The 25,259-nt window shown below is 44.5% G+C and overlaps 1 protein-coding gene across 7 annotated transcripts in view; it reads left to right on the top strand.

The window, feature by feature from the left end:
* The window catches only part of LOC115206058 (rap1 GTPase-activating protein 2), a 91,559-nt gene that overhangs the window by 52,863 nt on the left and 13,437 nt on the right, over positions 1-25,259 (top strand). For 3 of the 7 annotated variants that reach the window (XM_029772618.1, XM_029772617.1, XM_029772615.1), the window contains 8 exons: positions 5,057-5,141; positions 15,132-15,167; positions 17,124-17,168; positions 18,642-18,674; positions 18,961-19,179; positions 19,644-19,747; positions 22,039-22,117; positions 22,578-22,631. In XM_029772618.1, coding sequence (XP_029628478.1) covers positions 5,057-5,141; positions 15,132-15,167; positions 17,124-17,168; positions 18,642-18,674; positions 18,961-19,179; positions 19,644-19,747; positions 22,039-22,117; positions 22,578-22,631 — 655 coding nt within the window. Of the gene's footprint in view, positions 1-5,056; positions 5,142-10,374; positions 11,045-11,085; positions 12,245-15,131; positions 15,168-17,123; positions 17,169-18,641; positions 18,675-18,960; positions 19,180-19,643; positions 19,748-22,038; positions 22,118-22,577; positions 22,632-25,259 lie in introns of those variants that run through there. The other 4 variants (XM_029772619.1, XM_029772616.1, XM_029772621.1 and 1 more) reach the window with 4 other exon arrangements.

The following is a 25,259-nucleotide window of genomic DNA, read 5'->3' on the forward strand; positions in this document are numbered from 1 at the left end:
ACCCCCTTGTGGCCCCCCTAAATGTGGAGTATGAAATAATTTTTACATAACTAATTTTTTCTATGTTCTTTTTTTACATCCGTTATTAGACAGTGGCAAGGATGATGATTATGAACATGGTCTTTTGCCTGCTAATGCCTGCAATGCAGTGAAGAAAACGATATGACAACAATAACGTCTAATGTAACTGGCCCCTCTAACAGTACAACTGGCCCCAGCTTGGCCCCCCCAGTTGAAATGGTCTAGAACCGCCACTGCTGTTATTAAAGCTAGGCCCAGACGACAGTGACCAGGCCCAGGGGCAAGGGTCTGAACAAAGTTTTCCACTCAGGTCAGCTCTGAGCTACAAAAGTTTGGAGTCTGGAAATTGACATTTTCTAATAATATGTTTCTCTGGAGCTGTAGCAGTTGCTATGTACACTCTGTGTATCTCAGTCAACTGCGTAAATGGGGGAAGGAAGCCAACTTCTCCTGCTTGTACTTGTACTCTGTTTAGTTTGTGTCCACCATTGGCTCAGTGTTAACTGCTAGCGACAGCTAGAGACAGTGCTACATTGTGTTGGTACTTAGGGCTGACCCTATGGAAAGCATTGGAGAAGCCTGGGAGAAGCCTGGGGTGGCTGGGCCAATGGAAGGCAAAGTCTGGGGCATGACCACTTGTTTCCAGCACTCAGCACACCGGGCCCTGTGCTCATACTAACAGCTCAAAGAACAAAGGGGAGAGAGGAGGAGAGGGAGTGAGAGAAAGAGGAAGAGAAGAAGTAAGAGAAAGACGAGAAAGAGAGGGATTCAGAGGAAGAAAGAAAAAGAGAGAGGGACTGAGAGAAAGAGAGAAGGAGCCAGAGCTGGCTATTCTTTGCAGCATGTTTCTCTTTCAGAATGGGAAGATCAGCAGTCGAATGCAGTCAAGTGTTCTCTTGTTTCCTTTGAACACTGTGGCGTGAGCATGCTACTTTCACACATTGAAGCTATTACATTATCCAATGGCGAGACGGCTGAATTACTTCCCAAATACCAGAGAAATAAGTTGCACGTTGGCCTCCTTGTTCCACTTACTGTGAAGCAGATGGAGTTAAAGTACTGCATGTTATGTATCTCTCTGATATTGATATCCACTATTGATCTCAGGTAGAATTTCCTCCTGCAATACATTATCCTTTTGATGATGTTGTCATTGTGCTTTTGAGGTTTTTCTTCCCATCAAGTTTCTTCTGGTATTGATATTGAGTACTGATATTAGTGAAGAATGTCCTACAAACCTTTTGCATGTGTTGTTATCTTAATTCTATATTATTTTTTACCATTTATTTTAGCTGCTAGCTAAGGAATGGCGCCATAGGGGATGGCTGCTGATTTACTCCTAACCTATTTTGCTATTTTGTGTGTTTTCTTGCGTTGTTTGTCACTTATTTTGTACTTAATGTTTCTGCCAACGTCTCTTATGACTTAAAATAACTTCTGGATATCAGAACAGCGATTACTCACCTCGAACTGGACAAATATTTTTTTATTTAATGAGTCAGACGCGAAGGATTTACTGCTGATGCCGGACCAGGCTCAAATCCCTGTCATTTACATGAAGAGACGCCAATACAGGGTGCCTTGTGAGAATTTGTCGGTAAGCGGGTAACCCGCCTCTACCATCCGTCCTATTGGCCAATGTGCAATCATCGGAGAATAAACAGGAAGAGCTCCGTTCGAGACTATCCTACCAACGGGACATTAACAACTGTATTATCTTATGTTTCACTGAGTTGTGGCTGAACGACGACATGGATAATACAGTTTGCTGGGTTTTCTGTGCATCGGCAAGGCAGAACACAAACCTACCAGACGAGCTAAATTACTTCTATGTGCGCTTCGGGGGAAGCAATACTGAAGCATGCATGAGAGCACCAGCTGTTCCGGACGACTGTGTGATCACACTCGCCGTAGCCGATGTGAGTAAGACCTTTATACCAGTCAACATTCACAAAGCCGCAGGGCCATATGGATTACCAGGACGTGTACTCGGAGCATGCGCTGACCAACTGGCAAGTGTCTTCACTGACATTTTCAACCTGTACCTGACCGAGTCTGTAATACCTACATGTTTCAAGCAGACCAGCATAGTCCCTGTGCCCAAGAACACCAATGCAACCTGCCTAAATGACTACCGACAAGTAGCACTCACGTCTGTAGCCATGAAGTGCTTTGAACGGCTGGTCACATCAACACCATCATCCAGGAAACCCTAGACCCACTCCAATTTCAAACACCGCCCCAACAGATCCACAGATGAGGGAATCTCTATTGCACTACACACTGCCCTTTCCCACCTGGACAAAAGGAACACCTACATGAGAATGCTGTTCATTGACTACAGCTCAGCGTTCAACACCATAGTGCCCTCAAAGCTCATCACTAAGCTAAGGACCCTGGGACTAAACACCTCCCTCAGCAACTGGATCCTGGACTTCCTGACGGGCCACCCTCAGGTGGTAAGGATAGGTAACAATACATCCACCACGCTGATCCTCAACACAGGGGCCCCTCAGGGGTGTGTTCTTATTCCCCTCCTGTACTTCCTGTTCACCCACGACTGCGTGAACAAGCACAACACCAACACCATCATTAAGTTTGCAGACGACACAACAGTGGTCAGCCTGATCACCGACAATGATGAGACAGCCTAGAGGGAGGAGGTTAGAGACCTGGCAGTGTGGTGCCAGGACAACAACCTGTCCCTCAACTTGATCAAGACTAAGGAGATGATCGTGGACTACAAGAAAAGAAGGGCTGAGCACGCCCCCATTCTCATTGACGGGGCTGTAGTGGAGCAGGTTGAGAGCTTCAAGTTCCTTGGTGTCCACATCACCAACAAACTATCATGGTTGAAACACACCAAGACAGTCGTAGAGAGGACACAACAATGCCTATTCCCCCTCAGGAGACTGAAAATACTTATCATGGGTCCTCAGATCCTCAAAAAGTTATACAGCTGCATCATCGAGAGCATCCTGACTGGTTGCATCACCACCTGGTATGGCAACTGCTCGGCATTCGACTGCAAGGCACTACAGAGGGTAGTGCGTACAGCCCAGTACATCACTGGGGCCAAGCTTCCTGCCATCCAGGACCTCTATACCAGGCGGTATCAGAGGAAGGCCCAAGAAAATGCCAAAGACTCCAGCCACCCTAGTCATAGACTGCTACCGCATGGCAAGCGGTACCGGAGCGCCAAGTCTAGGTCCAAAAAGCTCCTTATTAACAGATTCTACCCCCAAGCCATAAGATTTCTGAGCAGCTAATCAAATGGCTACCCGGACTATTTGCATTGACCAAAATCCTCCCTTTTTATTTACGCTCCTGCTACTCTCTGTTTATTATCTATGCATACTCACTTTACCCCTACCTACATGTACATATTACCTCAATTACCTCGACAAACCTGTACCCCCACACATTGACTCGGTACCGGTACCCCTGTATATATAGCCTTGTTATTGATATTTTATTGTGTTACTTTTTTCTCCGTTAGTTTATTTAGTAAATATTTTCTTAACTCAAATGTTTCTATTTATCTATTTTAAAAAAAATATATAAAATAATTCACCTTTATTTAACCAGGTAAGCTAGTAGAAAACAAGTTCTCATTTACAACTGCGACCTGGACAAGATAAAGCAAAGCAGTGCGACACAAACAACAACACAGAGTTACACATGGAATAAACAAGCGTACAGTCAATAACACAATAGGAAAAAAAAGTCTATATACAGTGTGTGCAAATGGCGTGAGGAGGTAAGGTAATAAATAGGCCATAGTAGCGAAGTAATTACAATTTAGCAAATTAACACTGGAGTGATAGATGAGCAGATGGTGATGTGCAAGTACAAATACTGGTGGGCCAAAGAGCAGAAAAGTAAATAAAAACAATATGGGGATGAGGTAGGTAGATTGGGTGGGCTATTTACAGATGGGCTATGTACAGCTGCAGCGGTCGGTTAGCTGCTCTGACAGCTGATGTTTAAAGTTAGTGAGGGAAATATAAGTATAAACAGTTGGAGTATAACCTACTGCAATAAACTAAATGAGTGTGGTCTCTCCAGTCCACATTAAGGCTTGGACCACACTGACTTGACACACGAGAGGGCAAAACAGAGGCTGGGAATGAAATCCGGTGTTCGATAACCGTCTTAATAACTCTGTCAAGAGAATGTTACTAATTACAAACCTGTGTCTCGCCTCTCACATCAACCTCTGAATCCCCACTCTGTCTCCTCTTGATAAGTGAACACCTCTTAATGTGTGATCATTCTCAGCCCCCGGACTCCCCTGGGGGCCTCTCAACAACCACCTCAGCTGGTCACTGAGCATCTGATTGTGAGTCATTATTGGGCCTCTCGGCTACTACATTCACTCTCCACAGACCTCTTCTCCCAGAGAGATGGGGAGAGAGAGAGAGAGATGGGGAGAGAGATGGAGAGAGAGAGAGAGTGTGTTTATTGCAGTCGGTTATACTACAACTGTTTCAAGATAAATCAAATCAGACTTTATTTGTCGAGAGAGAGAGAGAGAGAGAGAGAGAGTGTGTTTATTGCAGTCTGTTATACTCCAACTGTTTAAAAATAAATCAAGCCAAACTTTATTTGTCGAGAGAGATAGAGAGAGAGATAGAGAGAGAGAGAGATACAAGCCCCACAAACTCACTGGACACCCACTACTTCAGTTGGCTGGATATGTTGGAGATCTAGTCTTTAGTCTAAGAGCCAGACAGCCTTTCTCTCCTTCTAGGAGTATGAGTAGGGTTTGGGGGTTTTCCTGACCACATGACTGGAGTAGTAACTCTGAGCCAACGTTATATACATGGACTATAAATAGGCCTGGCCCAACCAGCTGCTGCACAGTCTAGGGGAATGACATTTCTCCCATCTACCTCCCACCCTAGCATCTCAGTGAAGTAGGGTGAGATGTGATGCAGCATCTGTCCTGTGTACTTTCATTGTGCCTCTGCATCCTCTGTATGTGACATGATGCCTTATTATAATATTCTTTGTTGTGTTTGATGTGTTCCAGGAAGCAGGAACTGCTGACCATCTCCAACGTGCCCTTGGGAGATTGCCCCCCCTCGCCCCCCCGCACCGCCCCGCCCACCATGAAGGTAGGACACGTAGCACCTTGTGTCCGTCTCACTCATCGTACTATTTTCACACTACCGAGCCAAGCTGGCTTGGTTACCCATCCACCATAGTTGCTGGAACCGTGCTGGATAGGACAGTGTGGAAGTAAATACCCAAGTGAGCATGGTATTGTTTGGCTTTGTGCAACAGTGGGAAAAACTGAAAATGATGTCAGTGCACTGAACCTGTCTGAACCTGGCCAATCAGAACACCCCTGAGAGGAACCACGGTAGCATTTACATGTATTCTATTAGTGTTGTAATCGTCACAGGAACAAGGTAGCTTAGTCAGTGGCAGACAGAACGTCCCACTGACTGGGCCTGGGAGCAGACTCCTCTGTGTCCCAAATGGCATCATATTCCCTAAATAGTGCACTACTTTTGATCAGAGCCTTGCCAAAAGTTGTGCACTATAAAAGGAATAGTGTGTATGACGCAGTGAGTCAGCTCTGTGTGGCCTGGATGGGCTTCATTCACTGTTCATAGAGGGTAACTCTTTAGAGGTCATTCTGGAGTGTAGAGAGAGGCAGAGAGAGCTGCCAGGTTCAATAAGATCCAACACTTGTCTTTCTGTGGACTATTTTAATGTAGGGCCTTTATTTCTATATTTATTTCTATACAGTATATATATATCTGGTTAGACTGTAAACTCTCCTTCCAGACTCACATTGAGCATCTCCAATCCAAAATTACATCTAGAATCGGCTTCCTATTTCGCAACAAAGCATCCTTCACTCATCCTTCACTCACTAAAACTGACTATCCTACCGATCCTTGACTTCGGCGATGTCATTTACAAAATAGCCTCCAACACTCTACTCAGCAAATTGGATGTAGTCTATCACAGTGCCATCCGTTTTGTCACCTAATCCCCATATACCACCCACCACTGCGACCATTGGCTGGCCCTCGCTTCATATTTGTCGCCAAACCCACTGGCTCCAGGTCATCTATAAGTCTTTGCTAGGTAAAGCCCCGCCTTATCTCAGCTCACTGGTCACCATAGCAGCACCCACCCGTAGCACACGCTCCAACAGGTATATTTCACTGGTCATCCCCAAAGCCAACTCCTCTTTGGCCGCCTTTCCTTCCAGTTGTCTGTTTCAAATGACTGGAACGAATTGCAAAAATCACTGAAGCTGGAGTCTTATATCTCCCTCACTAACTTTAAGCATCAGCTGTCAGAGCAGCTTACCGATCGCTGCAGCTGTACACAGCCCATCTGTAAATAGCCCACCCAACTACCTCATCCCCGTATTGTTATTTATTTTTTGCTCCTTTGCACCCCAGTATCTCTACTTGCACATTCATCTTCTGCTCATCCATCACTCCAGGGTTAATGCTAAATTGTAATTATTTTGCCACTATGGCCTATTTATTGCTTTACCTCCCTAATCTTACTACATTTGCACACACTGTATATAGATTTTTCTATTGTTATTGACTGTACATTTGTTTATCCCATGTGTAACTCTGTGCTGTTTGTGTCGCACTGCTTTACTTTATCTTGGCCAGGACGCAGTTGTAAATGAGAACTTGTTTTCAACTGGCCTACCTGGTTAAATAAAGGTGAAATAAAAATAATTTAAAAAATATACAATGCATTCGGTAAGTATTCAGACCCCTTCCCTTTTTCCACATTTTGTTACGTTACAGCCTTATTAAAAAATTGATTAAATCGTTTTTTTTTACCTCATTAATCAACACACAATACCCCATAATGACAAACCAAAAACCTTTTTTCCCCAAAAAAACAGAAATACCTTATTTACATAAGTATTCAGACCCTTTGCTATGAGACTCGAAATTGAGCTCAGGTGCATCCTGTTTCCATTGATCATCCTTGAGATGTTTCTACAAGTTAATTGGAGTCCACCTGGGGTACATTTTATTGATTGGACATGATTTGGAAAGGCACACACCTGTCTATATAAGGTCCCAAAGTTGACAGTGCATGTCAGAGCAAAAACCAAGCCATGAGGTCGAAGGAATTGTCCGTAGAGCTCCGAGATAGGATTGTGTCGAGGAACAGATCTGGGGAAGGGTGCCAAATCATTTCTGCAGCATTGAAGGTCCCCAAGAACAAAGTGGCCTCCATCATTCTTAAATGGAAAAGTTTGGAACCACTAAGATTCTTCTTAGAGCTAGCCGCCCGTCGAAACTGAGCAATCGGGGGAGAAGGGCCTTTCCAAACGCACTGTCTATATATATATATATATAGGGAGAGAGTGTATACTGTTTGACAACAAGTGTCTGAAGTGAAAAAGCATAAGAATCTGTGCACTCTCTGATTATAATAAGTCTCTTGAAATGTATTCTGCCCCAAAATGAGAAATAGACTGCTCTTAAAGGTTGATTCAATAAACGATAAAAGAGAAATAGATGGTTTTCTGTGAAGGATGCTGTGTAGTATCACCTCGAAACAGGCTGGCTCCCCTTTTCTAGTCTGCAAGGAGGAGGGCGAGAGATAAACAAGGAAGTGGGAGAGAAGAGGAAAGAGAGAGTTAAGGATTAGAAAGTGTAGCATACAGAGAAATAGAAAGAGAGAAATAAAGAAAGAGTGAAGCAGGGGAGGGGGAATCCGTATGGCACAGAGATGGGGAGCTCAACAATGTTCTTTTCTGTATTTTTGATTTAATTAGGCAAGTCAGTTAAGAACAAATTCTTATTTACAATGACGGCCTACCTGTCACGGTTGTCGTAAGGAGAAGCGGACCAAAGTGCAGCATGAGACTGTTACTATGCATACTACCTCTTCTATTACTTGTAATTGTTTCTTTATTATTGATTATTGTACTGCACTATTGAGGGAGCTAGCATACTAGCATTTAGCTGCACATTTTATACCTGCTGTAAACTGTGCACTGTACGTAACAAATAAAATAGGATTTGATTTGGGATGATTCATAATCAATCAATTGACCAGTCATTTACACAGGGTGATGATATTGACTGAGTATTTAAAGCGCAACTAAAAGGAAAGAAACTACTTCTCTGATAGAAAACAGCCTATGTGGAACATTTCATCTAGTTTCAAAATTGACTACAAAGTGTAAATGGGCTAATTTTGTTCAGAAAAAGTTTTGCAAGTGAGTTGTCATGACTTATTTGAGGGTTGGGTTTTGATTTTGACAATGGTGACTTGCCCATTGTCGTGTCTTTGGGCACCATTAAACTGAAGACATGTTTATCAAAATAACTCCCTGTAATTATTATTACACGATTAAACTGATTAATCGTTTAACTGTAATTAACTAGGAGATCGGGGCACCAAGGAAAATATTCAGATTACAAAGTTATAATTTTCCTAATATAACTTTCCTATATTATAACATTATATATTATATTATAGTATAGGCCGATTATCTTCTGGTTCAAATGGTGTATTTTACCTCGCGTCCAGTCTCATTCCAAACGTCGTAAATTGTTGTATCTGCACGAACCCAGTCTTTACTAAAAGTCATCCATGCATAAATTATCTTAAAATCATTTATTTACTAAACTAAGTAATTCACAGAAAGCATACAAACAGTAATTATCGTCACAAAGAATTGGTAGAGAAATGTGCCCTAGTGGGCTAAACCGGCATGGCTGGTGTCTTGTTAAAACAAAGGGTCATAAAGGGAAGCTGAAAAGACCCTACAGAGTTGATAAATATTAACAATTGATATGCTAACCCTTTGCACATGAACGCTCACTCATTCGGGAACAATTGCAATCAATATATATATTTATGCTCAGTGTGTCGTCGGGATCCTTGTTGTTTTTGTCCTGTTGGAGAGTTTTTGTCCGCGTTCTCTCTCTCTCTCGGTTAGAATGGATCTTTCAAAGCGACATTCATTAACATTGTTATAGAATGGATGTTTCGTGGGTTTTCGCATTCAATGATACCGAATTCTAGCTGCAGACTATCAAAGACTTGTTCTTATTCTGTATCGATAGTTTAACCACGTGGTATGGTTAAAGTTCAGTAGAAGAATGTATGGTCAAACCTATTGGCCAACTCGTAATGGAGTGGAGGCCTGGTCTGAAGAAAGTAACCCTGGGTGGGGGTTTTATTCGGAATGACAGAAAAAGGCTTGTCTGTGTCCCTGGGGGCATGCCGATGACTGAGTTAAGCTTTGAACAGAAATACAATTCTATCACATTAACATCAGTACATAGCCTCTCAACATATTCCAAATAGCTTTAATCTTATTAAATCATTGTATACAACCATTTAGATGCAAGTCCCATAGCTGAGGCTATTATATAAACCTTAGTATGGTAATATGGTACTATTGTTTCCAATGGGTATCACAAAATTGTACCAAGCGGACCAGTTCGTAGCTGGATTCTTCACCGATCTTTTATACCTTCTCCAGAACATAAATGTCGTTCGGTTCCCCAATTCTGTGAGTTGGAAGAATTTCCTTTGTCTCTCTATGAAACCCCTCTCTGTCTCAACTGGGCCATGCGGCGGGACATTCTCCTTTAGAATTTTACGACCGCCTTCACAGGGTCTGGGTAGGGAGAGGTAGGTAGGGGGATGGTGCAAGGGGGAGGGGGTCAACTGTGCTCCCTGTTCCCAGAGAGAGGGCAACGTCATGACACCATTAACACGAGATACACATCTGAGGTGATTGCGCTCTATTCAATCCCATCGCAGAACACACATACAGGACAGTGAGACAGACCTGCCCATCAGAGCAGCGGATATGACTTTGTTCACACAAGACAGCACCTTGTGCAACATTTTTAAATCTTACATAGATTCCTTCAGACTATGTTGAGGAAGTAATATGGTCTTTGTTCCTATGATGTCTCATGGGGGACAAACATCAGTAACTGCCACATCGAACCACACCCCCAAGACTAAAGTCTAGTTTTTCTTAATGAGCAACAGAGAAACACGTCGCTGCGTTCAGACGCTCTTTAAAAGTCCAGTACATGTAGCTTCTGTGGGCCGACCCGACAAATTCACATTCAAATGTGAGTTATAGATCTGTCATTCTCATTGAAAGCCAATTTGATAAGCAGTGGATCTATTCTATGTGCTCCATTTCTATGCTTGCAGATTCAATGACCTCATCTGGTTGTAATGACATCATCTGCACCCAATTCAGCCCGCTGGGGTTGTGCTACTCACTGGTAGTAGCTGGTGTGGCATAGCATGTTTGCTGTTGTTCCAGACCTACCTACAATCCTGCCAGGCTGACACCTCTCTGATAGAACCCTTTGCGTGTGTGTGTGTGTGTGTGTGTGTGTTCGCGCGCGCATGTTGCTATATAATGAATCATTTTGATAAGGAACCACTCCCAAGTCTCAAGCCTTACTCATTCTAAGACAAAACTAAAGTGTGTAAATAGTTTATTAAAAATGTTTCCGTAGTTCCTTGTCCTGAACCAGAGGCAGAGGTTCAAATTAGAAGAGTGAATAAGGATGAAAGTAAATGTGGGTAGACACACAGGCAGGACCTGTTCCACTTAGTCAGTGAACAGCAGTACTTGACATTCCTGTTTGGGGCTTTGAATGAAATAAGAGAAAGCTGAACGTAGCAGAGAGCACTAAGTTCTCCCATTCTCCAAGGACAAAGTGAAGGACGAGGGAGGTTTTTTTGGTTGTTGAAGAAAGGGTTGTTTAAGGCAGATATAAAGGAAATGAAGGAGGTGAAGACCAGGTCATGAAAGAAGAGGAAGAGAGAGCGAGGAAACCGTTTATGCTGTTTATGCCGTTTTTTCTAGTCCGACTGAGGAGCCAGAATGTGTATTGCGGTGTTGTGCTACAGGAGGACTGACAGCGCATTCCAATACCGTGTGACTGCTTCATTTGTAAATACCTGACAACTGGTACATTTGCTTTGAGAGAAACATCTGCACAGGCAAAAACAGTGTGAATGAAAGAAGGTTTGTAATGAGAAAAAGTGTTTATGCATATGTCTATGCTGTTGACAGTATGAGACTAGGGACACACTGCACTGTTGGAGCTAGAAACACAAGCATTTCGCTGCACCTGTGATAACATCTGCAGAAAGTAAGACCTAGTATGACAGGTTTTACATTTAAGTGTATTCAATTGTACATCAATGGATTTACGCCAGTGTTTTACCCAAAAGGCTCAGACTTTTCTGTTTCCATCTTCTGTTTCCGTGTCTCAATGCGCCGTGGCCCCTGTGGACCTGCTCTCACTTGGGGCCAAAGCCAGGCCACTGATACTTTTCAGCTGCATTTACATAACAAAGGCTAACTTGGGAACTTTAACACCTTCTCATTAAGCACGTGTTTTGTTTATGCAGAGGTTGTTGATTCTGCTCTTCACAAGTCCTCACTGTCAGCCCTAGCTATGGAAACATCATTTCCCTAGCATTACATCAGGGTGGGTATTACACACTAGTGGAATGCTGGTGTTACACTCGAAAAGCAGCACTAGTGCTGTGAGTGAATATGGGTTACGGGCTGTGTGCCCGGAGACCGTGGTGCTTGAATCCTCCCAGTGCCAGTCCTTCCCTCTAATCTTGGTGTGGACAGCGGGGGTGCAGCAGGTTGCCCCGGGAGATAAGAGAGAGAGCTAGAGAGAGAGAGAGAGAGAGAGAGAGCGAGCAGCACAGACAGACCGATAGATTGGTATTTTACATCTAGACTCTGTGGTGGGCCAGCCTTGGAGGCAGAGGAGGACAAACAGACCGATCTTTTGCACCTTGGTTCTCAGCCTGTCCACGCTCCGCTCACGTCACGGTTCCTCTCTGATTGGCGTCCGGTTGATAGATCTCCGTCTGGCCCCTAGGAGGCCCACCACAGCCCCCAGTGGCCCTCAGCAGTTCTCTCACCTCAGACGGGGGACGACGATGAATCACCAAGGTTACAGTGCCCATCTGTAGGGCTACGTGAGCCTGCCTCTCTGTGTTGACTCTGTGGGACTAGCTATGTGGGTTTGGGACACTGTGGCAGGTTAATGAATAACTAAACGAAAACTCCCGCTGCACTGACAGCTGTGGGATTAGCATGTTCACCTGAGCGGGGGTGGATTGGATATCCCGGGAAACTAACGAGATGTTTTGAAATGGATCCTTTTCCTGGTTTACAGAGTACCAGGTTGTATATCTAAAGGTAAGACATGGTTTTTCTAGGTCTTGGTGTGTTTAGTGGTATTGCCGGTGGTGTTCGACTATGATATAACATGTTGCTGTAATGCCGTGGGTTTAATGGCTGCGTTGATAAGGGGTTATCAGTACCTGGGTAGATAGGCCAGCACTAATGTCAGAGGGACTCATTGAAGCTCACACCTTTCAAAGCATTTGTGTTTAGCTTTGTCATTAGTGTCTGCATAAAATATGACATAAAAAGTACATTTAAATGCCATTAGGCTCACTGTATGAAAAGATGCATTTTACCGGTGCCTCGTGTATTTCTGGTTAGGTAGTGCTTTGGCTGCCTTAGTCTGCGTGCTCTACTTGCCAACTTTGAAACCTGAAACCTGTGATTCAAACAATGTAGTTGATTGTGTTCCTCATCAAATCAAATTGTATTTGTCACATGTGGCGAATACAACAGTGAAATGCTTACTTACAAGCCCTTAACCAACAATGCAGTTTTAAGAAAGAAAAAAAAGAAAGAAATATAACAAATAATTAAGGAGCAACAATAAAATAACAGTAGCGAGGCAATATACAGGCGGTACCGGTACATAGTCAAGGTAATTGAGGTAATATGTACATGTAGGTAGAGTTAAAGTGACTATGCATGGATAATAAACAGAGAGTAGCAGCAGCGTATAAATGGGAGGTGGGGTGGGGACAATGCAAATAGTCTGGGTATCCATTTGATTAACTGTTCAGGAGTCTTATGGTTTGGGGGTAGAAACTGTTAAGAAGCCTTTATGACCTAGACTTGGCGCTCCGGTACCGCTTGCCGTGCGGTAGCAGAGAGAACAGTCTATGACTAGGGTGGCTGGAGTTCTTGACAATTTTTAGGGCCGCCTGGTATAGAAGTCCTGGATGGCAGGAAGCTAGGCCCCAGTGATGTACTGGGCCGTACGCACTACCCTCTGTAGTGTCTTGCGGTCAGAGGCCGAGCAGTTGCCATACCAGGCGGTGATGCAACCAGTCAGGATGCTCTCGATGGTGCAGCTGTATAACGTTTTGAGGATCTGAGAACCCATGCCAAATCTTTTCAGTCTCCCTAGGGGGAACAGGCATTGTTGTGTCCTCTTCACAATTGTCTTGGTGTGTTTCAACCATGATAGTTTGTTGGTGATGTGGACACCAAGGAACTTGAAGCTCTCAACCTGCTCCACTACAGCCCAGTCAATGAGAATGGAGGCGTGCTCGGTCCTCCTTTTTCTGTAGTCCACATCCTTTTCTGTAGTCTGTAGTCCTCATTCTTTGTGTCTTTAGCATATTTCCTGAGTATGACATTTGACTGTCACATAGAGAACTATGTGTTTGTTGATTGACTGGCATTCATTATAAAGACACAAAAAGGCCAGGACAACACTGTATAAAACAACGTTTTAATGCAAGATGGATCTTCATCAGGTCAAAAACTGTCAAGGCCTTGTTTCTTTGTAGAGTTTTTCGTCCATCACCTATTAAAGTGAAAATCAATGACATTTTTAAAGCTCATATTCTGTACTCTCATATTCAAATAATGTTGTTGACTCATCCTTTACTTATTTATAATATTTATAACGACTGGTATTTTCCCACACCCTTGTGTTGTTTGTGAATAGGGAAAGCAGGATCACACAGAAAAGCTGCTTATTTTTTATTTAACCTTTATTTAATTAGGCAAGTCAGTTAAGAACAAATTCTTATTTACAATGACGGCCGACCCCGGCCAAACCCGTACGACGCAAGTCCCTATGGGACGCCCAATCACGGCCGGATGTGATACAGCCTGGATTTGAACCAGGGACTGTAGTGACACCTCTTGTACTGAGATGCAGAGCCTTAGGCTGCTGCACCACTCAGGAGTCCCTGCAATCCCTGTTAATCTTCTATTAACATAGGGCCTAATTAAAAAAATGTTTGAAAGGAAATGTATTGTAATTAATAGTAGGTCATCATATTTTTGTCGAAATCTTGGACAGCTACTCATAATGGGATCATGTGTTAATGACAAGCTTACTTCCTGATCCCCATTCTCATTCAGCTAAGAGTGGTTCCCGTATTGACATTAGTTATTTGAATTGTTTGATGATTATTACAATAATGACAATGCACTACATGTACTACCAATATTTAGTTGTTTGTACTTCTTTTCCCATCATCCTGTCAGTAATATTTTGACCCGGAACTTTTATAGGAGCACAACAACAGCCCGTTCATTTTTCTGGAGTGACTGTTTTGAGGAAGTGGAGTGGGCTTGGTTATCTGTGTTTGGATAATATTCTGCACATATGGGTGTGAGAGGGTGTAGGACTCTCCTTCCTTATCTGCTCTGTTTCAGCTCATTGAGCTTTTATTGGGAACCAGTGTGGAAATGCTGCTAGCTGGGAGATGATCATGGTGTGACAATTGTAGTTACTACTGGGTTTGAGAGGTTTCAGGTCATGTTCAAGGCTACATTGCAGACTGAATACTGCCCTACACTGCTACTGTTAACACTGCAATGTCTGCCCAGTCAGGCATCAGATTGCTATATCACATGATGTGGTTAGCTCTTGTACTGTACATCTCAATGTAGTCAGCCTGGAACGCAGCCTCAGTGACCAGATCTCCCTCCATTTCCATAGAAAATACCCAGAAACCCCTTGGTCACACCTAAACCATCTCACACTGTGGACATCACAAAGCCACACCTCAACCTATAGCAAATTTAACCCTAAGTGAAAATATCCACCATGAATTAATTTTGTTCTTATTTAGGAAATACAGTTCACTCTACTTATAGCGATCAGATTGGTCCAGGACTATTTGATACATTATCACTGCATTCACTATAATTGTATGCCATTGTAGTAAAATAATCACCTCTGTTTGTCTGTATGTTTCAGTCTGCCGAGTTCTTCGACATGCTGGAAAGGATGCAGGTGAGACTCCTCCTTCTCCTCTCTCCTTCCTCTTTCTCTTCCTTCTCTCCTTCCTTCTCTTCTCTCTAAGTTCCCACTGCTGCTGGCATGGACGTGGTGATGAAAGCGCGACACGTTCATCACTTCCTGAGATTTTATTCAAGGGTCCTCTCCAACGAGCAGAAGGGTCCCGTTATTTATTGATTTATTTTACCTTTATTTAACCAGGTAGGCCAGTTGAGAACAAGTTCTCATTTACAACTGCAACCTGGCCAAGATAAAGCAAAGCAGTGTGACAAAAACAACACAGAGTTACACATGGGATAAACAAACGTACAGTCAATAACCCAATAGAAAAATCTATGTACAGTGTGTGCAAATATAGAAGAGTAGAGAGTAGGGAGGTAAGGCAATAAATAGGCCATGGAGGCGAAAAATTACAATTTAGCATTAAATTTAGTTAAATTATTAAGCCACGGAAGATAGGAGGGGAAGCGCGGCCCGCCCTTATTTTGAGGAGCCGGGACGACCGGGTCCAATCTCTGGTCCTGATTGAGTAATGAGCCAAACCGGACCAAGTTAACGAGCTCCCTCTAAAACCCATTGACTTCTCTGTCCTGTTCTGCTGCACTGTGCCTGTGGGGTTCTGGGATCTTCTGTGTGAATGGGGTTTTAGGCAGGATGGGGGCAGGAAGAGGGTGGTGGTGGTGGCAGCTCTGCAATGCCCATTTGGGGACAGTGGGAGAGCTTTTGAAAGAGGGGGAGTGAGCGAAGGAGGAAAGGAGATCGATAGCGCTTGATGACAAGTGCGCCAGGAGGAGTGAGGACAGAGGCCACACTGGCCTGCTGCCACCTCTGAGCCGGTCCTTACCAGACCCCTCTCTGTCCCAACAGTCCCTTACAGAGCACAGCGCCACATCAACCCGCACTACTAACTAGACTAGAGAAATCGATGGTGGAGCAGTTGAAAAGCCTCTATCTGGAATGGTTGATCACAGAGCCCGTCTCAGAGGGATCAAAGATGGATGCATTAAGACTGACCCCTAGCTTTGATCTAACCCAGCGGTGTTGACAAGTAGTCCCCCACTGAGCTACAGCTGTTCCCCCATCCCCTCCACTGTCTGTCATGTCTGAGCTACCCTGGTCCCTGATCTGATGCTGCTGTATTGCCAACTCCTATGGTCATTGTCAATACAGCACAAACAGATCTGGGACCAGGTTATGTCAGAGCCACTGTGTTGAACCGGAGACAAGCATCACTGGAGGATGGGGACCATTCAAACGCATGCAGAGTGCATAGATAGATAGCTAGACCAGTCTGTGCGTTGACCACTGAAATCAATAATGGAAAGTAGGGATAAGGATGTGGTTTAAGTCTGGAGAATGACTTCCCACGTTGGGATAAGGATGATTGAGATATGATTAAGTCTGGTAAAAGACTTGAGAGAATCTGTGTGTTTGGTAAGGATTCAGGCTTCAGAGCCTTCCCAAATGCACAGAAGTCTCTCTCCACAGGTCTTTCCAGTAGATTGGTAATTGTGTGATTCAGGATGTGTCAACTTCAGTCATGTATCCTCTGCATATTTGCAAACACTTCTCATACCCAAGCAGATATTTGACCTGGGTTCCACCTATCAGATGTTTACCCAAAGAATGTACAATACACTCTTGGAAAAAAACCTAGAATGGTTCCCACCCCTTAGGAGAACCCTTTGAGTAACCTTTTTTGGATCCAGGTAAAATCCTTTTGGTTCCAGGTATAACCCTTTTGGGTTCCATGAAGAATCTTTTCCACGGAAGGTTCTACATGGAACCCTAAAAGGGTTATACCAGGAACCAAAAAGGTTCTCCAATGGGGACGGCCGAAGAACCCTTTTGGAACCCTTTTTTCTAACAGTGATTTGGGTGTTGCGTAAGTCAGGAATGATCGTTTTTGTACCCTTGTGACCCTCCGTCCGCATGCGTGACCCTAACCAGGTCCCTAAATCTGAGGAGACGAAGCCCCACTCGCAGAGAAGCAAGGTCTGAGAAACACACACACACACGTCAGTGTCTTGCCTCTGTGTCCATCCTTTCATTTATTTATTCATGTATTCCTTTATTAGTATTTTCCATCCCTTCTTTGTTTGATTGTGGTGGTGGTCATCCTCCATGTTAACCCTGTCAGCCCCTGGAGTAGTTTCACCACTCTCTACCACGCTCTTGTAACACTCTCTTAAGGTCCCCCTTAACCAGGTCCCCTTAACCAGGTCCCCTAAACCAGGTCCCCTCAACCAGGTCCCCTCAACCAGGTCCCCTCCACTAGGTCCCCTCAACCAGGTCCCCTAAACCAGGTCCCCTCAACCAGGTCCCCTAACCAGGTCCCCTCAACCAGGTCCCCTCAACCAGGTCCCCTCAACCAGGTCCCCTAACTAGGTCCCCTCAACCAGGTCCCCTAAACCAGGTCCCCTCAACCAGGTCCCCTCAACTAGGTCCCCTCAAACAGGTCCCCTAAACCAGGTCCCCTCAACCAGGTCCCCTCAACCAGGTCCCCTAACCAGGTCCCCTAACTAGGTCCCCTCAACCAGGTCCCCTAACCAGGTCCCCTAACCAGGTCCCCTCAACCAGGCTAACTTAAAATAACAAACAGCTGTTCGTAATGAGTGCTATTCCCCTCAATCTCCTGGGACTATATACAGTGTAAAACAAAGGCATGGAGATTGATTGGAAACATCCAAGGATGGACTGGCAATAGTGCAATTCTGGCAAGTACCAGATGGGCTGGTCCATCTTTAGTCCATCTGACTACATTTTTGTTGTTGTTGTTGTACACAATTATAATACTAATAATAGGTGTCTCAAGTTTTTATAAAATGGTCTGGTGTGGGGGGCCTCGAGAGAAACAAAAGGTCCGCTGTGTTAGAAATGGCCCGGCCTATTTCTGGTCCCAGTCCGTCCCTGTGAAGATCACATCACAGCATGTTTAGACGTCATACACCAGCCACAGTGACGCAATGATGAACCCAGGGGCTCACAGAGTCAATCCTGAGACTATCCCGTATCCCTGAGAGTGTCAGAAGGTGGAGACTCCTCCATCAATGTTTGCCTGTTTGATATCTGTGCTGTTTCATTGTGTTGCGTCACTCACTGGACCGTCAGTTGCTTCTGTAGAATAAGTCACCGTATACATGTTCACCCTGTGTTTCTGTGTTCAAGCTTTCTATGGTGACTGACTGCCCCAGTTGTAACGTAGTTCAAGGCCCTGTTTGAATATCTGGTAAACACCACCTGCCTTCCTCCCTTTCTTGAAGCAATCACTGATCTTACACAAATTGATAGGTGTAAGCTATGGTTCTATGCCACATAGCTTTCACCTACCCAGCCTTTTCAGATCGGGGATTTCTTTCAGGAAGGGAGGAAGAAAAAAGGCGTTCTCTAAAGTATTTCAACAGGGCTCTAGTTATACCAGCCTGTAAGGTTAATGATCTGTGTGTCTCTCCTCTCTCTGTCTGACAGGATGACTACATCCCATACCCGCGGATAGAGGACGTGAGTCAGCGCTCTGATACCATCATATCAGCTGGATCAAAACACTATGCACACACAAGCATGAATACCACAAAACCCACGTATGCATACATACACACACACACACACACACACCCACACACGTGTAGTAATGCAAATACTGGTAGTCAGTGTAAAACAAGGCTCAAAGGACATTTATAGACACATTTATGATCAAAATCTCAAGCTCTTATTTATTTCTATGGCCCTATTCTTGTGGATGGTGTTTTGGTACATAAACCCCTTGTCCCTTGTTTCTGTGGCTCAGATTCTGGAGAAGGGTAGCCCATACCCGCAGGTGATCCTGCCCCAGTTTGGGGGTTACTGGATTGAGGATGCCGAGGCGCCTGCGGGCACCCCCACCTCCTCGGAGAGCAGCTTCTGTGAGGAGGATGACGGAGGGGGCATGAGCCCTGGGGGAGGGTTCGGCTTCAGGCTGGAGTGTAACAGCTCGGCCAGGGCCTACCGCAAACACTTCCTGGGCAGGGTGAGTCAAGGCCTATTTGGCTAGTAGCAGTAATGTGGGTGTGTGAGTAGTGGGGGAAGGGGGGTAAGCGCCTGCATGTGTGTGTTCTGTGTGTGTTTATGTGTGTACGTGCGTGTGTGTGTTCTCTGTAAGGGTGTTTCCCTCTTTTAGTCCTTCTCCATCCAGTGATTTTTCCTATTTTTGACTTAATTCTGCTCTGGGGTTATGACTAAGAGTTAGGAATCAGTCATTTGGAAAATGAACGTATAATTGACTCCAATTATACGGAGATTTGTGAAATATTGACTGTAAAACCTTATTACAAGGTGTGTAACTTTTTTAAACTGTCTCATCATACTATGTAATGATTCACTGTCTGTCTGACCCTCCCTCCCTTCCTCCATCCCTTTCTCCCCCTCTTTCTTTCTATCTCTCTGCCTCTCTCTCTCTCCCTCGCTCTCTCTCTTTCTCTCTCTCTTCTTCAGGAGCATATGAACTACTACTGCACAGGCAGCAGTCTGGGGAACCTCATTATGTCACTGAAGCACGAGGAGGCAGAGGGCCAGGAGTTCCTCCGCATCTTGCTCAGGTAACTACACTAGGGCCAGGAGTTCCTCCTTCATGCTCAGGTAACTACACTAGGGCCAGGAGTTCCTCCTTCATGCTCAGGTAACTACACTAGGGCCAGGAGTTCCTCCTTCATGCTCAGGTAACTACACTAGGGCAAGGAGTTCCTCCGCATCTTGCTCAGGTAACTACACTAGGGCCAGGAGTTCCTCCTTCATGCTCAGGTAACTACACTAGGGCCAGGAGTTCCTCCGCATCTTGCTCAGGTAACTACACTAGGGCCAGGAGTTCCTCCGCATCTTGCTCAGGTAACTACACTAGGGCCAGGAGTTCCTCCGCATCTTGCTCAGGTAACTACACTAGGGCCAGGAGTTCCTCCTTCATTCCCAGGTAACTACACTAAGGCCAGGACTTCCTCCATCATTCTCAGGTAACTAATCAAATCAAATCAAAGTTTATTTGTCACGTGCGCCCGAATACAACAGGTGTAGACCTTACAGTGAAATGCTTACTTACAGGCTCTAACCAATAGTGCAAAAAAGGTAAAGAAATAAAATAAATAAAAACAACTGTAAAAAGACAGTGAAAAACAGTAGTGCGGTTATATACAGTAGCGAGGCTATGAAAGTATCGAGGCTACATACAGACACCGGTTAGTCAGGCTGATTGCGGTAGTATGTACATGTAGATATGGTTAAAGTGACTATGCATATATGACGAACAGAGAGTAGCAGTAGCGTAAAGAAGGGTTGGCGGGTGGTGGGATACAATGCAGATAGCCCGGTTAGCCAATGTGAGGGAGCACTGGTTGGTCGGCCCAATTGAGGTAGTATGTACATATGTACATGAATGTATAGTTAAAGTGACTGTGAATATATGATAAACAGAGAGTAGCAACAGCGTAAAAGAGGGGTTGGGGGGGGGCACGCAATGCAAATAGTCCGGGTAGCCATTTGATTACCTGTTCAGGAGTCTTATGGCTTGGGGGTAAAAACTGTTGAGAAGCCTTTTTGTCCTAGACCTTCATTCCGGTACCGCTTGCCATGCGGTAGTAGAGAGAACATTCTATGAGTGGGGTGGCTGGGGTCTTCGACAATTTTTAGGGCCTTCCTCTGACACCGCCTGGTGTAGAGGTCCTGGATGGCAGGCAGCTTAGCCCCTGCCATCTGGGCCGTACTGGGCCGTACGCACCACCCTCCGTAGTGCCTTGTGGTCGGAGGCCGAGCAACTACACTAAGGCCAGGAGTTCCTCAATCATTCTCAGGTAACTACACTAAGGCCAGGAGTTCCTCCATCATTCTCAGGTAACTACAGTCATATAATAACATACAGTAGGGCCAGGAGTTCCTCCTTCATGCTCAGGTAACTACAGTCATATAATAACATACAGTAGGGCCAGGAGTTCCTCCATCATTCTCAGGTAACTACAGTCATATAATAACATACAGTAGGGCCAGGAGTTCCTCCTTCATGCTCAGGTAACTACAGTCATATAATAACATACAGTAGGGCCAGGAGTTCCTCCTTCATGCTCAGGTAACTACAGTCATATAATAACATACAGTAGGGCCAGGAGTTCCTCCTTCATGCTCAGGTAACTACAGTCATATAATAACATACAGTAGGGCCAGGAGTTCCTCCTTCATGCTCAGGTAACTACAGTCATATAATAACATACAGTAGGGCCAGGAGTTCCTCCTTCATGCTCAGGTAACTACAGTCATATAATAACATACAGTAGGGCCAGGAGTTCCTCCTTCATGCTCAGGTAACTACAGTCATATAATAACATACAGTAGGGCCAGGAGTTCCTCCTTCATGCTCAGGTAACTACAGTCATATAATAACATACAGTAGGGCCAGGAGTTCCTCCTTCATGCTCAGGTAACTACAGTCATATAATAACATACAGTAGGGCCAGGAGTTCCTCCTTCATGCTCAGGTAACTACAGTCATATAATAACATACAGTAGGGCCAGGAGTTCCTCCTTCATGCTCAGGTAACTACAGTCATATAATAACATACAGTAGGGCCAGGAGTTCCAGTAGGGATGCAGAATCTGCCCTGGCCTGGACCCATAAATACAGCCACAGCAGACTGTGTCCAGTGGGCCTATGTTGGGTCTGGAGCCATGTTCTAGTCACACTACTCCTACCTTATGAATGTGGATTTACACCCTTTACACACTTATCATGTAACCGGTAGCCAGAACTTTCACTGTAGATATAGGAAGTATGTATGTGTGATGTGCACACAGCCTACCTTCTTTAAGATGCGGTTATTGACACTGGTTTTCCACAATCATCACCCAGGTCGAGGACAAAGACACATCATGACAGGATCTCTCTGGCAGGCCTCAACCAGCTTCCCAGCGTGCCCCAGATAGCCAAGGTAAGGAGGACTGACCTAAGCACCAGCAAGTACCACATGTTCCCTCAATGCAACATGTGCTCCATGTAAAGTGGCGATCTGGATTTCAAATATCAACAATGCTGACAGCCCGCCACTGTTTTGGTAAACAGCTGAGGCTGGGGCTGAAGAAATGTAACCACTTTCAAATACATAGACTGACCATGAGATGAAAATGATCGTTTTAAACATGTGTTGAAACTATACAGTGTTTGTTAACAATTACATTGTTTACAAACAATGAAGTAAAACAAGCTTTTGGCTTCTGATGCGGTAAGACAGTTGAAATAAGCTCATGATTCATTTATACATATATTGTAATTAATTTAACAGTCCAATAAGGGATGTTCCAATAACAGATTGCCCCTTTAACCTTAAATGGATTTCTTTCTGCACTGTGGTTTCAAATGGATCCGTATCTGTCTGTCTGCCTGTGTTTCAGCTCCTCTGTGACGACGTGACTGGCCTGAAGTTCAACCCGGTCCTGTACCCCAGAGTGAGTCTGCTCCACAGTTTCCTTTCAGCCAGGCGCTTCCACCTCTACCACAGTGGCCATAGAACCAGGGACATTCATGAGGTCATGCTCTAGAAGTATACATCATTTTCTAGCCATTCTATTTCTATTGGGCATGCAGCATTTTCAAAACGTTTTGCAATGTAACCCAAGTGTACCTTATTGGACAAGCCCAGGTAGTCTCTCCCTTTTTCAGTCCCTTTTCTTCCGTTTGCTGCCTAATGAACATGATCCAACTTCCACCTGGTCCACTAGGCAGAGCTAAATCTGATCCAGGACCTGTTCATCACATCAGAGGTCATTTGGATGATGGAGCTGCTTGTTGTGCCTCTGCTTCGGGTCCTGTAGAACTCATCTGTTATTATGACAGTCTGCTCAGACTGCCCATTCCACACTGGTCGCAGCTGACTGCCTTTCAAAATGGCCACAATCAACCCACTGTGGTCCTGGGTCATATTCATTAGGGCATGCAACGGAAAACATTTTGCAGACTTATTGGACAAGTCCAAGTAGTCCCTTCCTGTTTTAGTCAGTTTCTTTCCGTTTGGTGCCAACCCTGACCTCCCTAGACGTGATAGACATATACTACCTGACCAAAAGTATGTGGACATATGCTTGTCGAACATCTCATTCCAAAATCATGGGCATTATTATGGAGTTGGTTCCCCACTTTGCTGCTTTCACAATGTCCTCTCTTCCGGGAAGGCTTTCCCCTAGATGTTGGAACATTGCTGCAGGGACTTGCTTCCATTCAGCCAAAAGAGCATTAATCAGGTCGGGCAATGATGTTGTACGATTAGGCCTGGCTCGCAGTCAGCGTTCCAATTCATCCCAAAGGCGTTCGATTAGGTTGAGATCAGAGCTCTGTGCAGGCCAGTCAAGTTCTTCCACACTGATCTTGACAAACCATTGGACCTCGCTTTGTTCACAGGGGAATTGTCATGCTGAAACAGGAAATGGCCTTCCCCAAACTGTTGCCACAAAGTTGGAAGCACAGAATCGTCTAGAATGTCATTGTACGCTGTAGCGTTAATATTTCCCTTCACTCGATCCCGTTCTGTGAGCTTGTGTGGCCTACCACTTCGCGGCTGAGCCGTTATTGCTCCTAGACGTTTCTACTTCACAATAACAGCATTTACAGTTGACCGGGGCAGCTCTAGCAGGGAAGAAATCTGACAAAATGACTTGTTGAAAAGGTGGCATCGTAAGACGGTGCCATTTTGAAAGTCACTGAGCTCTCCAGTAAGGCCATTCTATTGCAAATGTTTGTCTATGGAGATTGCATGGCTGTGTGCTCGATTTTATAGCCCTGTCAGCAATGGGTGTGGCTAAAATAGCCAAATCAACTCATTTGAATGGGTGTCCACATACTTTTGTATATATAGTGTAAATGTCTGCCCGAGTTATGGAGGGACTTTATCACATAACTGGATATTATACAGTTGAAGTCGTACACCTTAGCTAAATACATTTAAACTAAATTTTTCACAATACCCTGTCTTAGGTCAGTTAGGATCACCAATTTATTTTAAGAATGTGAGATGTCAGAATAATAGTAGAGATAATGATAATTTCAGCTTTTATTTATTTCATCACATTCCCAGTGGGTCAGAAGTTTACATACACTCAATTAGTATTTAGCAGCATTGCCTTCAAATTGTTCAACTTGGGTCAAACGTTTTGGGTAGCATTCCACAAGTTTCCCACAATAAGTTGAGTGAATTTTGGCCCATTCCTCCTGACAGAGCTGGTGTAACTGAGTCAGGTTTGTAGGCCTCCTTGCTCGCACACACTTTTTCAGTTCTGCCCACACATTTTCTTAGGATTGAGGTCAGGGCTTTGTGATGGCCACTCCAATACCTTGACTTTGTTGTCCTTAAGCCATTTTGCCACAACTTTGGAAGTATGCTTGGGGTCGTTGTCCATTTGGAAGACCCATTTGCGTCCAAGCTTTAACTTCCTGACTGATGTCTTGAGATGTTGCTTCAATATATCTACATCATTTATCTTCCTTATGACGCAATTTATTTTGTGAAGTGCACCAGTCCGTCCTGCAGAAAAGCACCCCCACAACATGATGCTGCCACCCCCGTGCTTCACGGTTGGGATGGTGTTCTTCGGCTTGCAAGCCTCCCCCTTTTTCCTCCAAACATAACGATGGTCATTATGGCCAAACAGTTCAATTTTTGTTTCATCAGACCAGAGGACATTTCTCCAAAAAGTACAATCTTTGTCCCCTTGTGCAGTTGCAAACCATAGTCTGGCTTTTTTTATGGTGGTTTTGGAGCAGTGGCTTCTTCCTTGCTGAGCGGCATTTCACGTTATGTCGATATAGGACTCGTTTTACTGTGGATATAAATACTTTTGTACGTGTTTCCTCCAGCATCTTCACAAGGTCCTTTGCTGTTATTCTGGGATTGATTTCACACCAAAGTACATTCATCGCTACGAGACAGAACACGTCTCCTTCCTGAGCGGTATGACGGCTGCGTGGTCCCATGGTGTTTATACTTGCGTACTATTGTTTGTACAGATGAACATGGTACCTTCAGGTGTTTGGAAATTGCTCCCAAGGATGAGCCAGACTTGTGGAGGTCTACAATTTTTTTT

The sequence above is a fragment of the Salmo trutta genome, chromosome 13, assembly GCF_901001165.1.
Source record: "Salmo trutta chromosome 13, fSalTru1.1, whole genome shotgun sequence".
NCBI lineage: Eukaryota > Metazoa > Chordata > Actinopteri > Salmoniformes > Salmonidae > Salmo > Salmo trutta.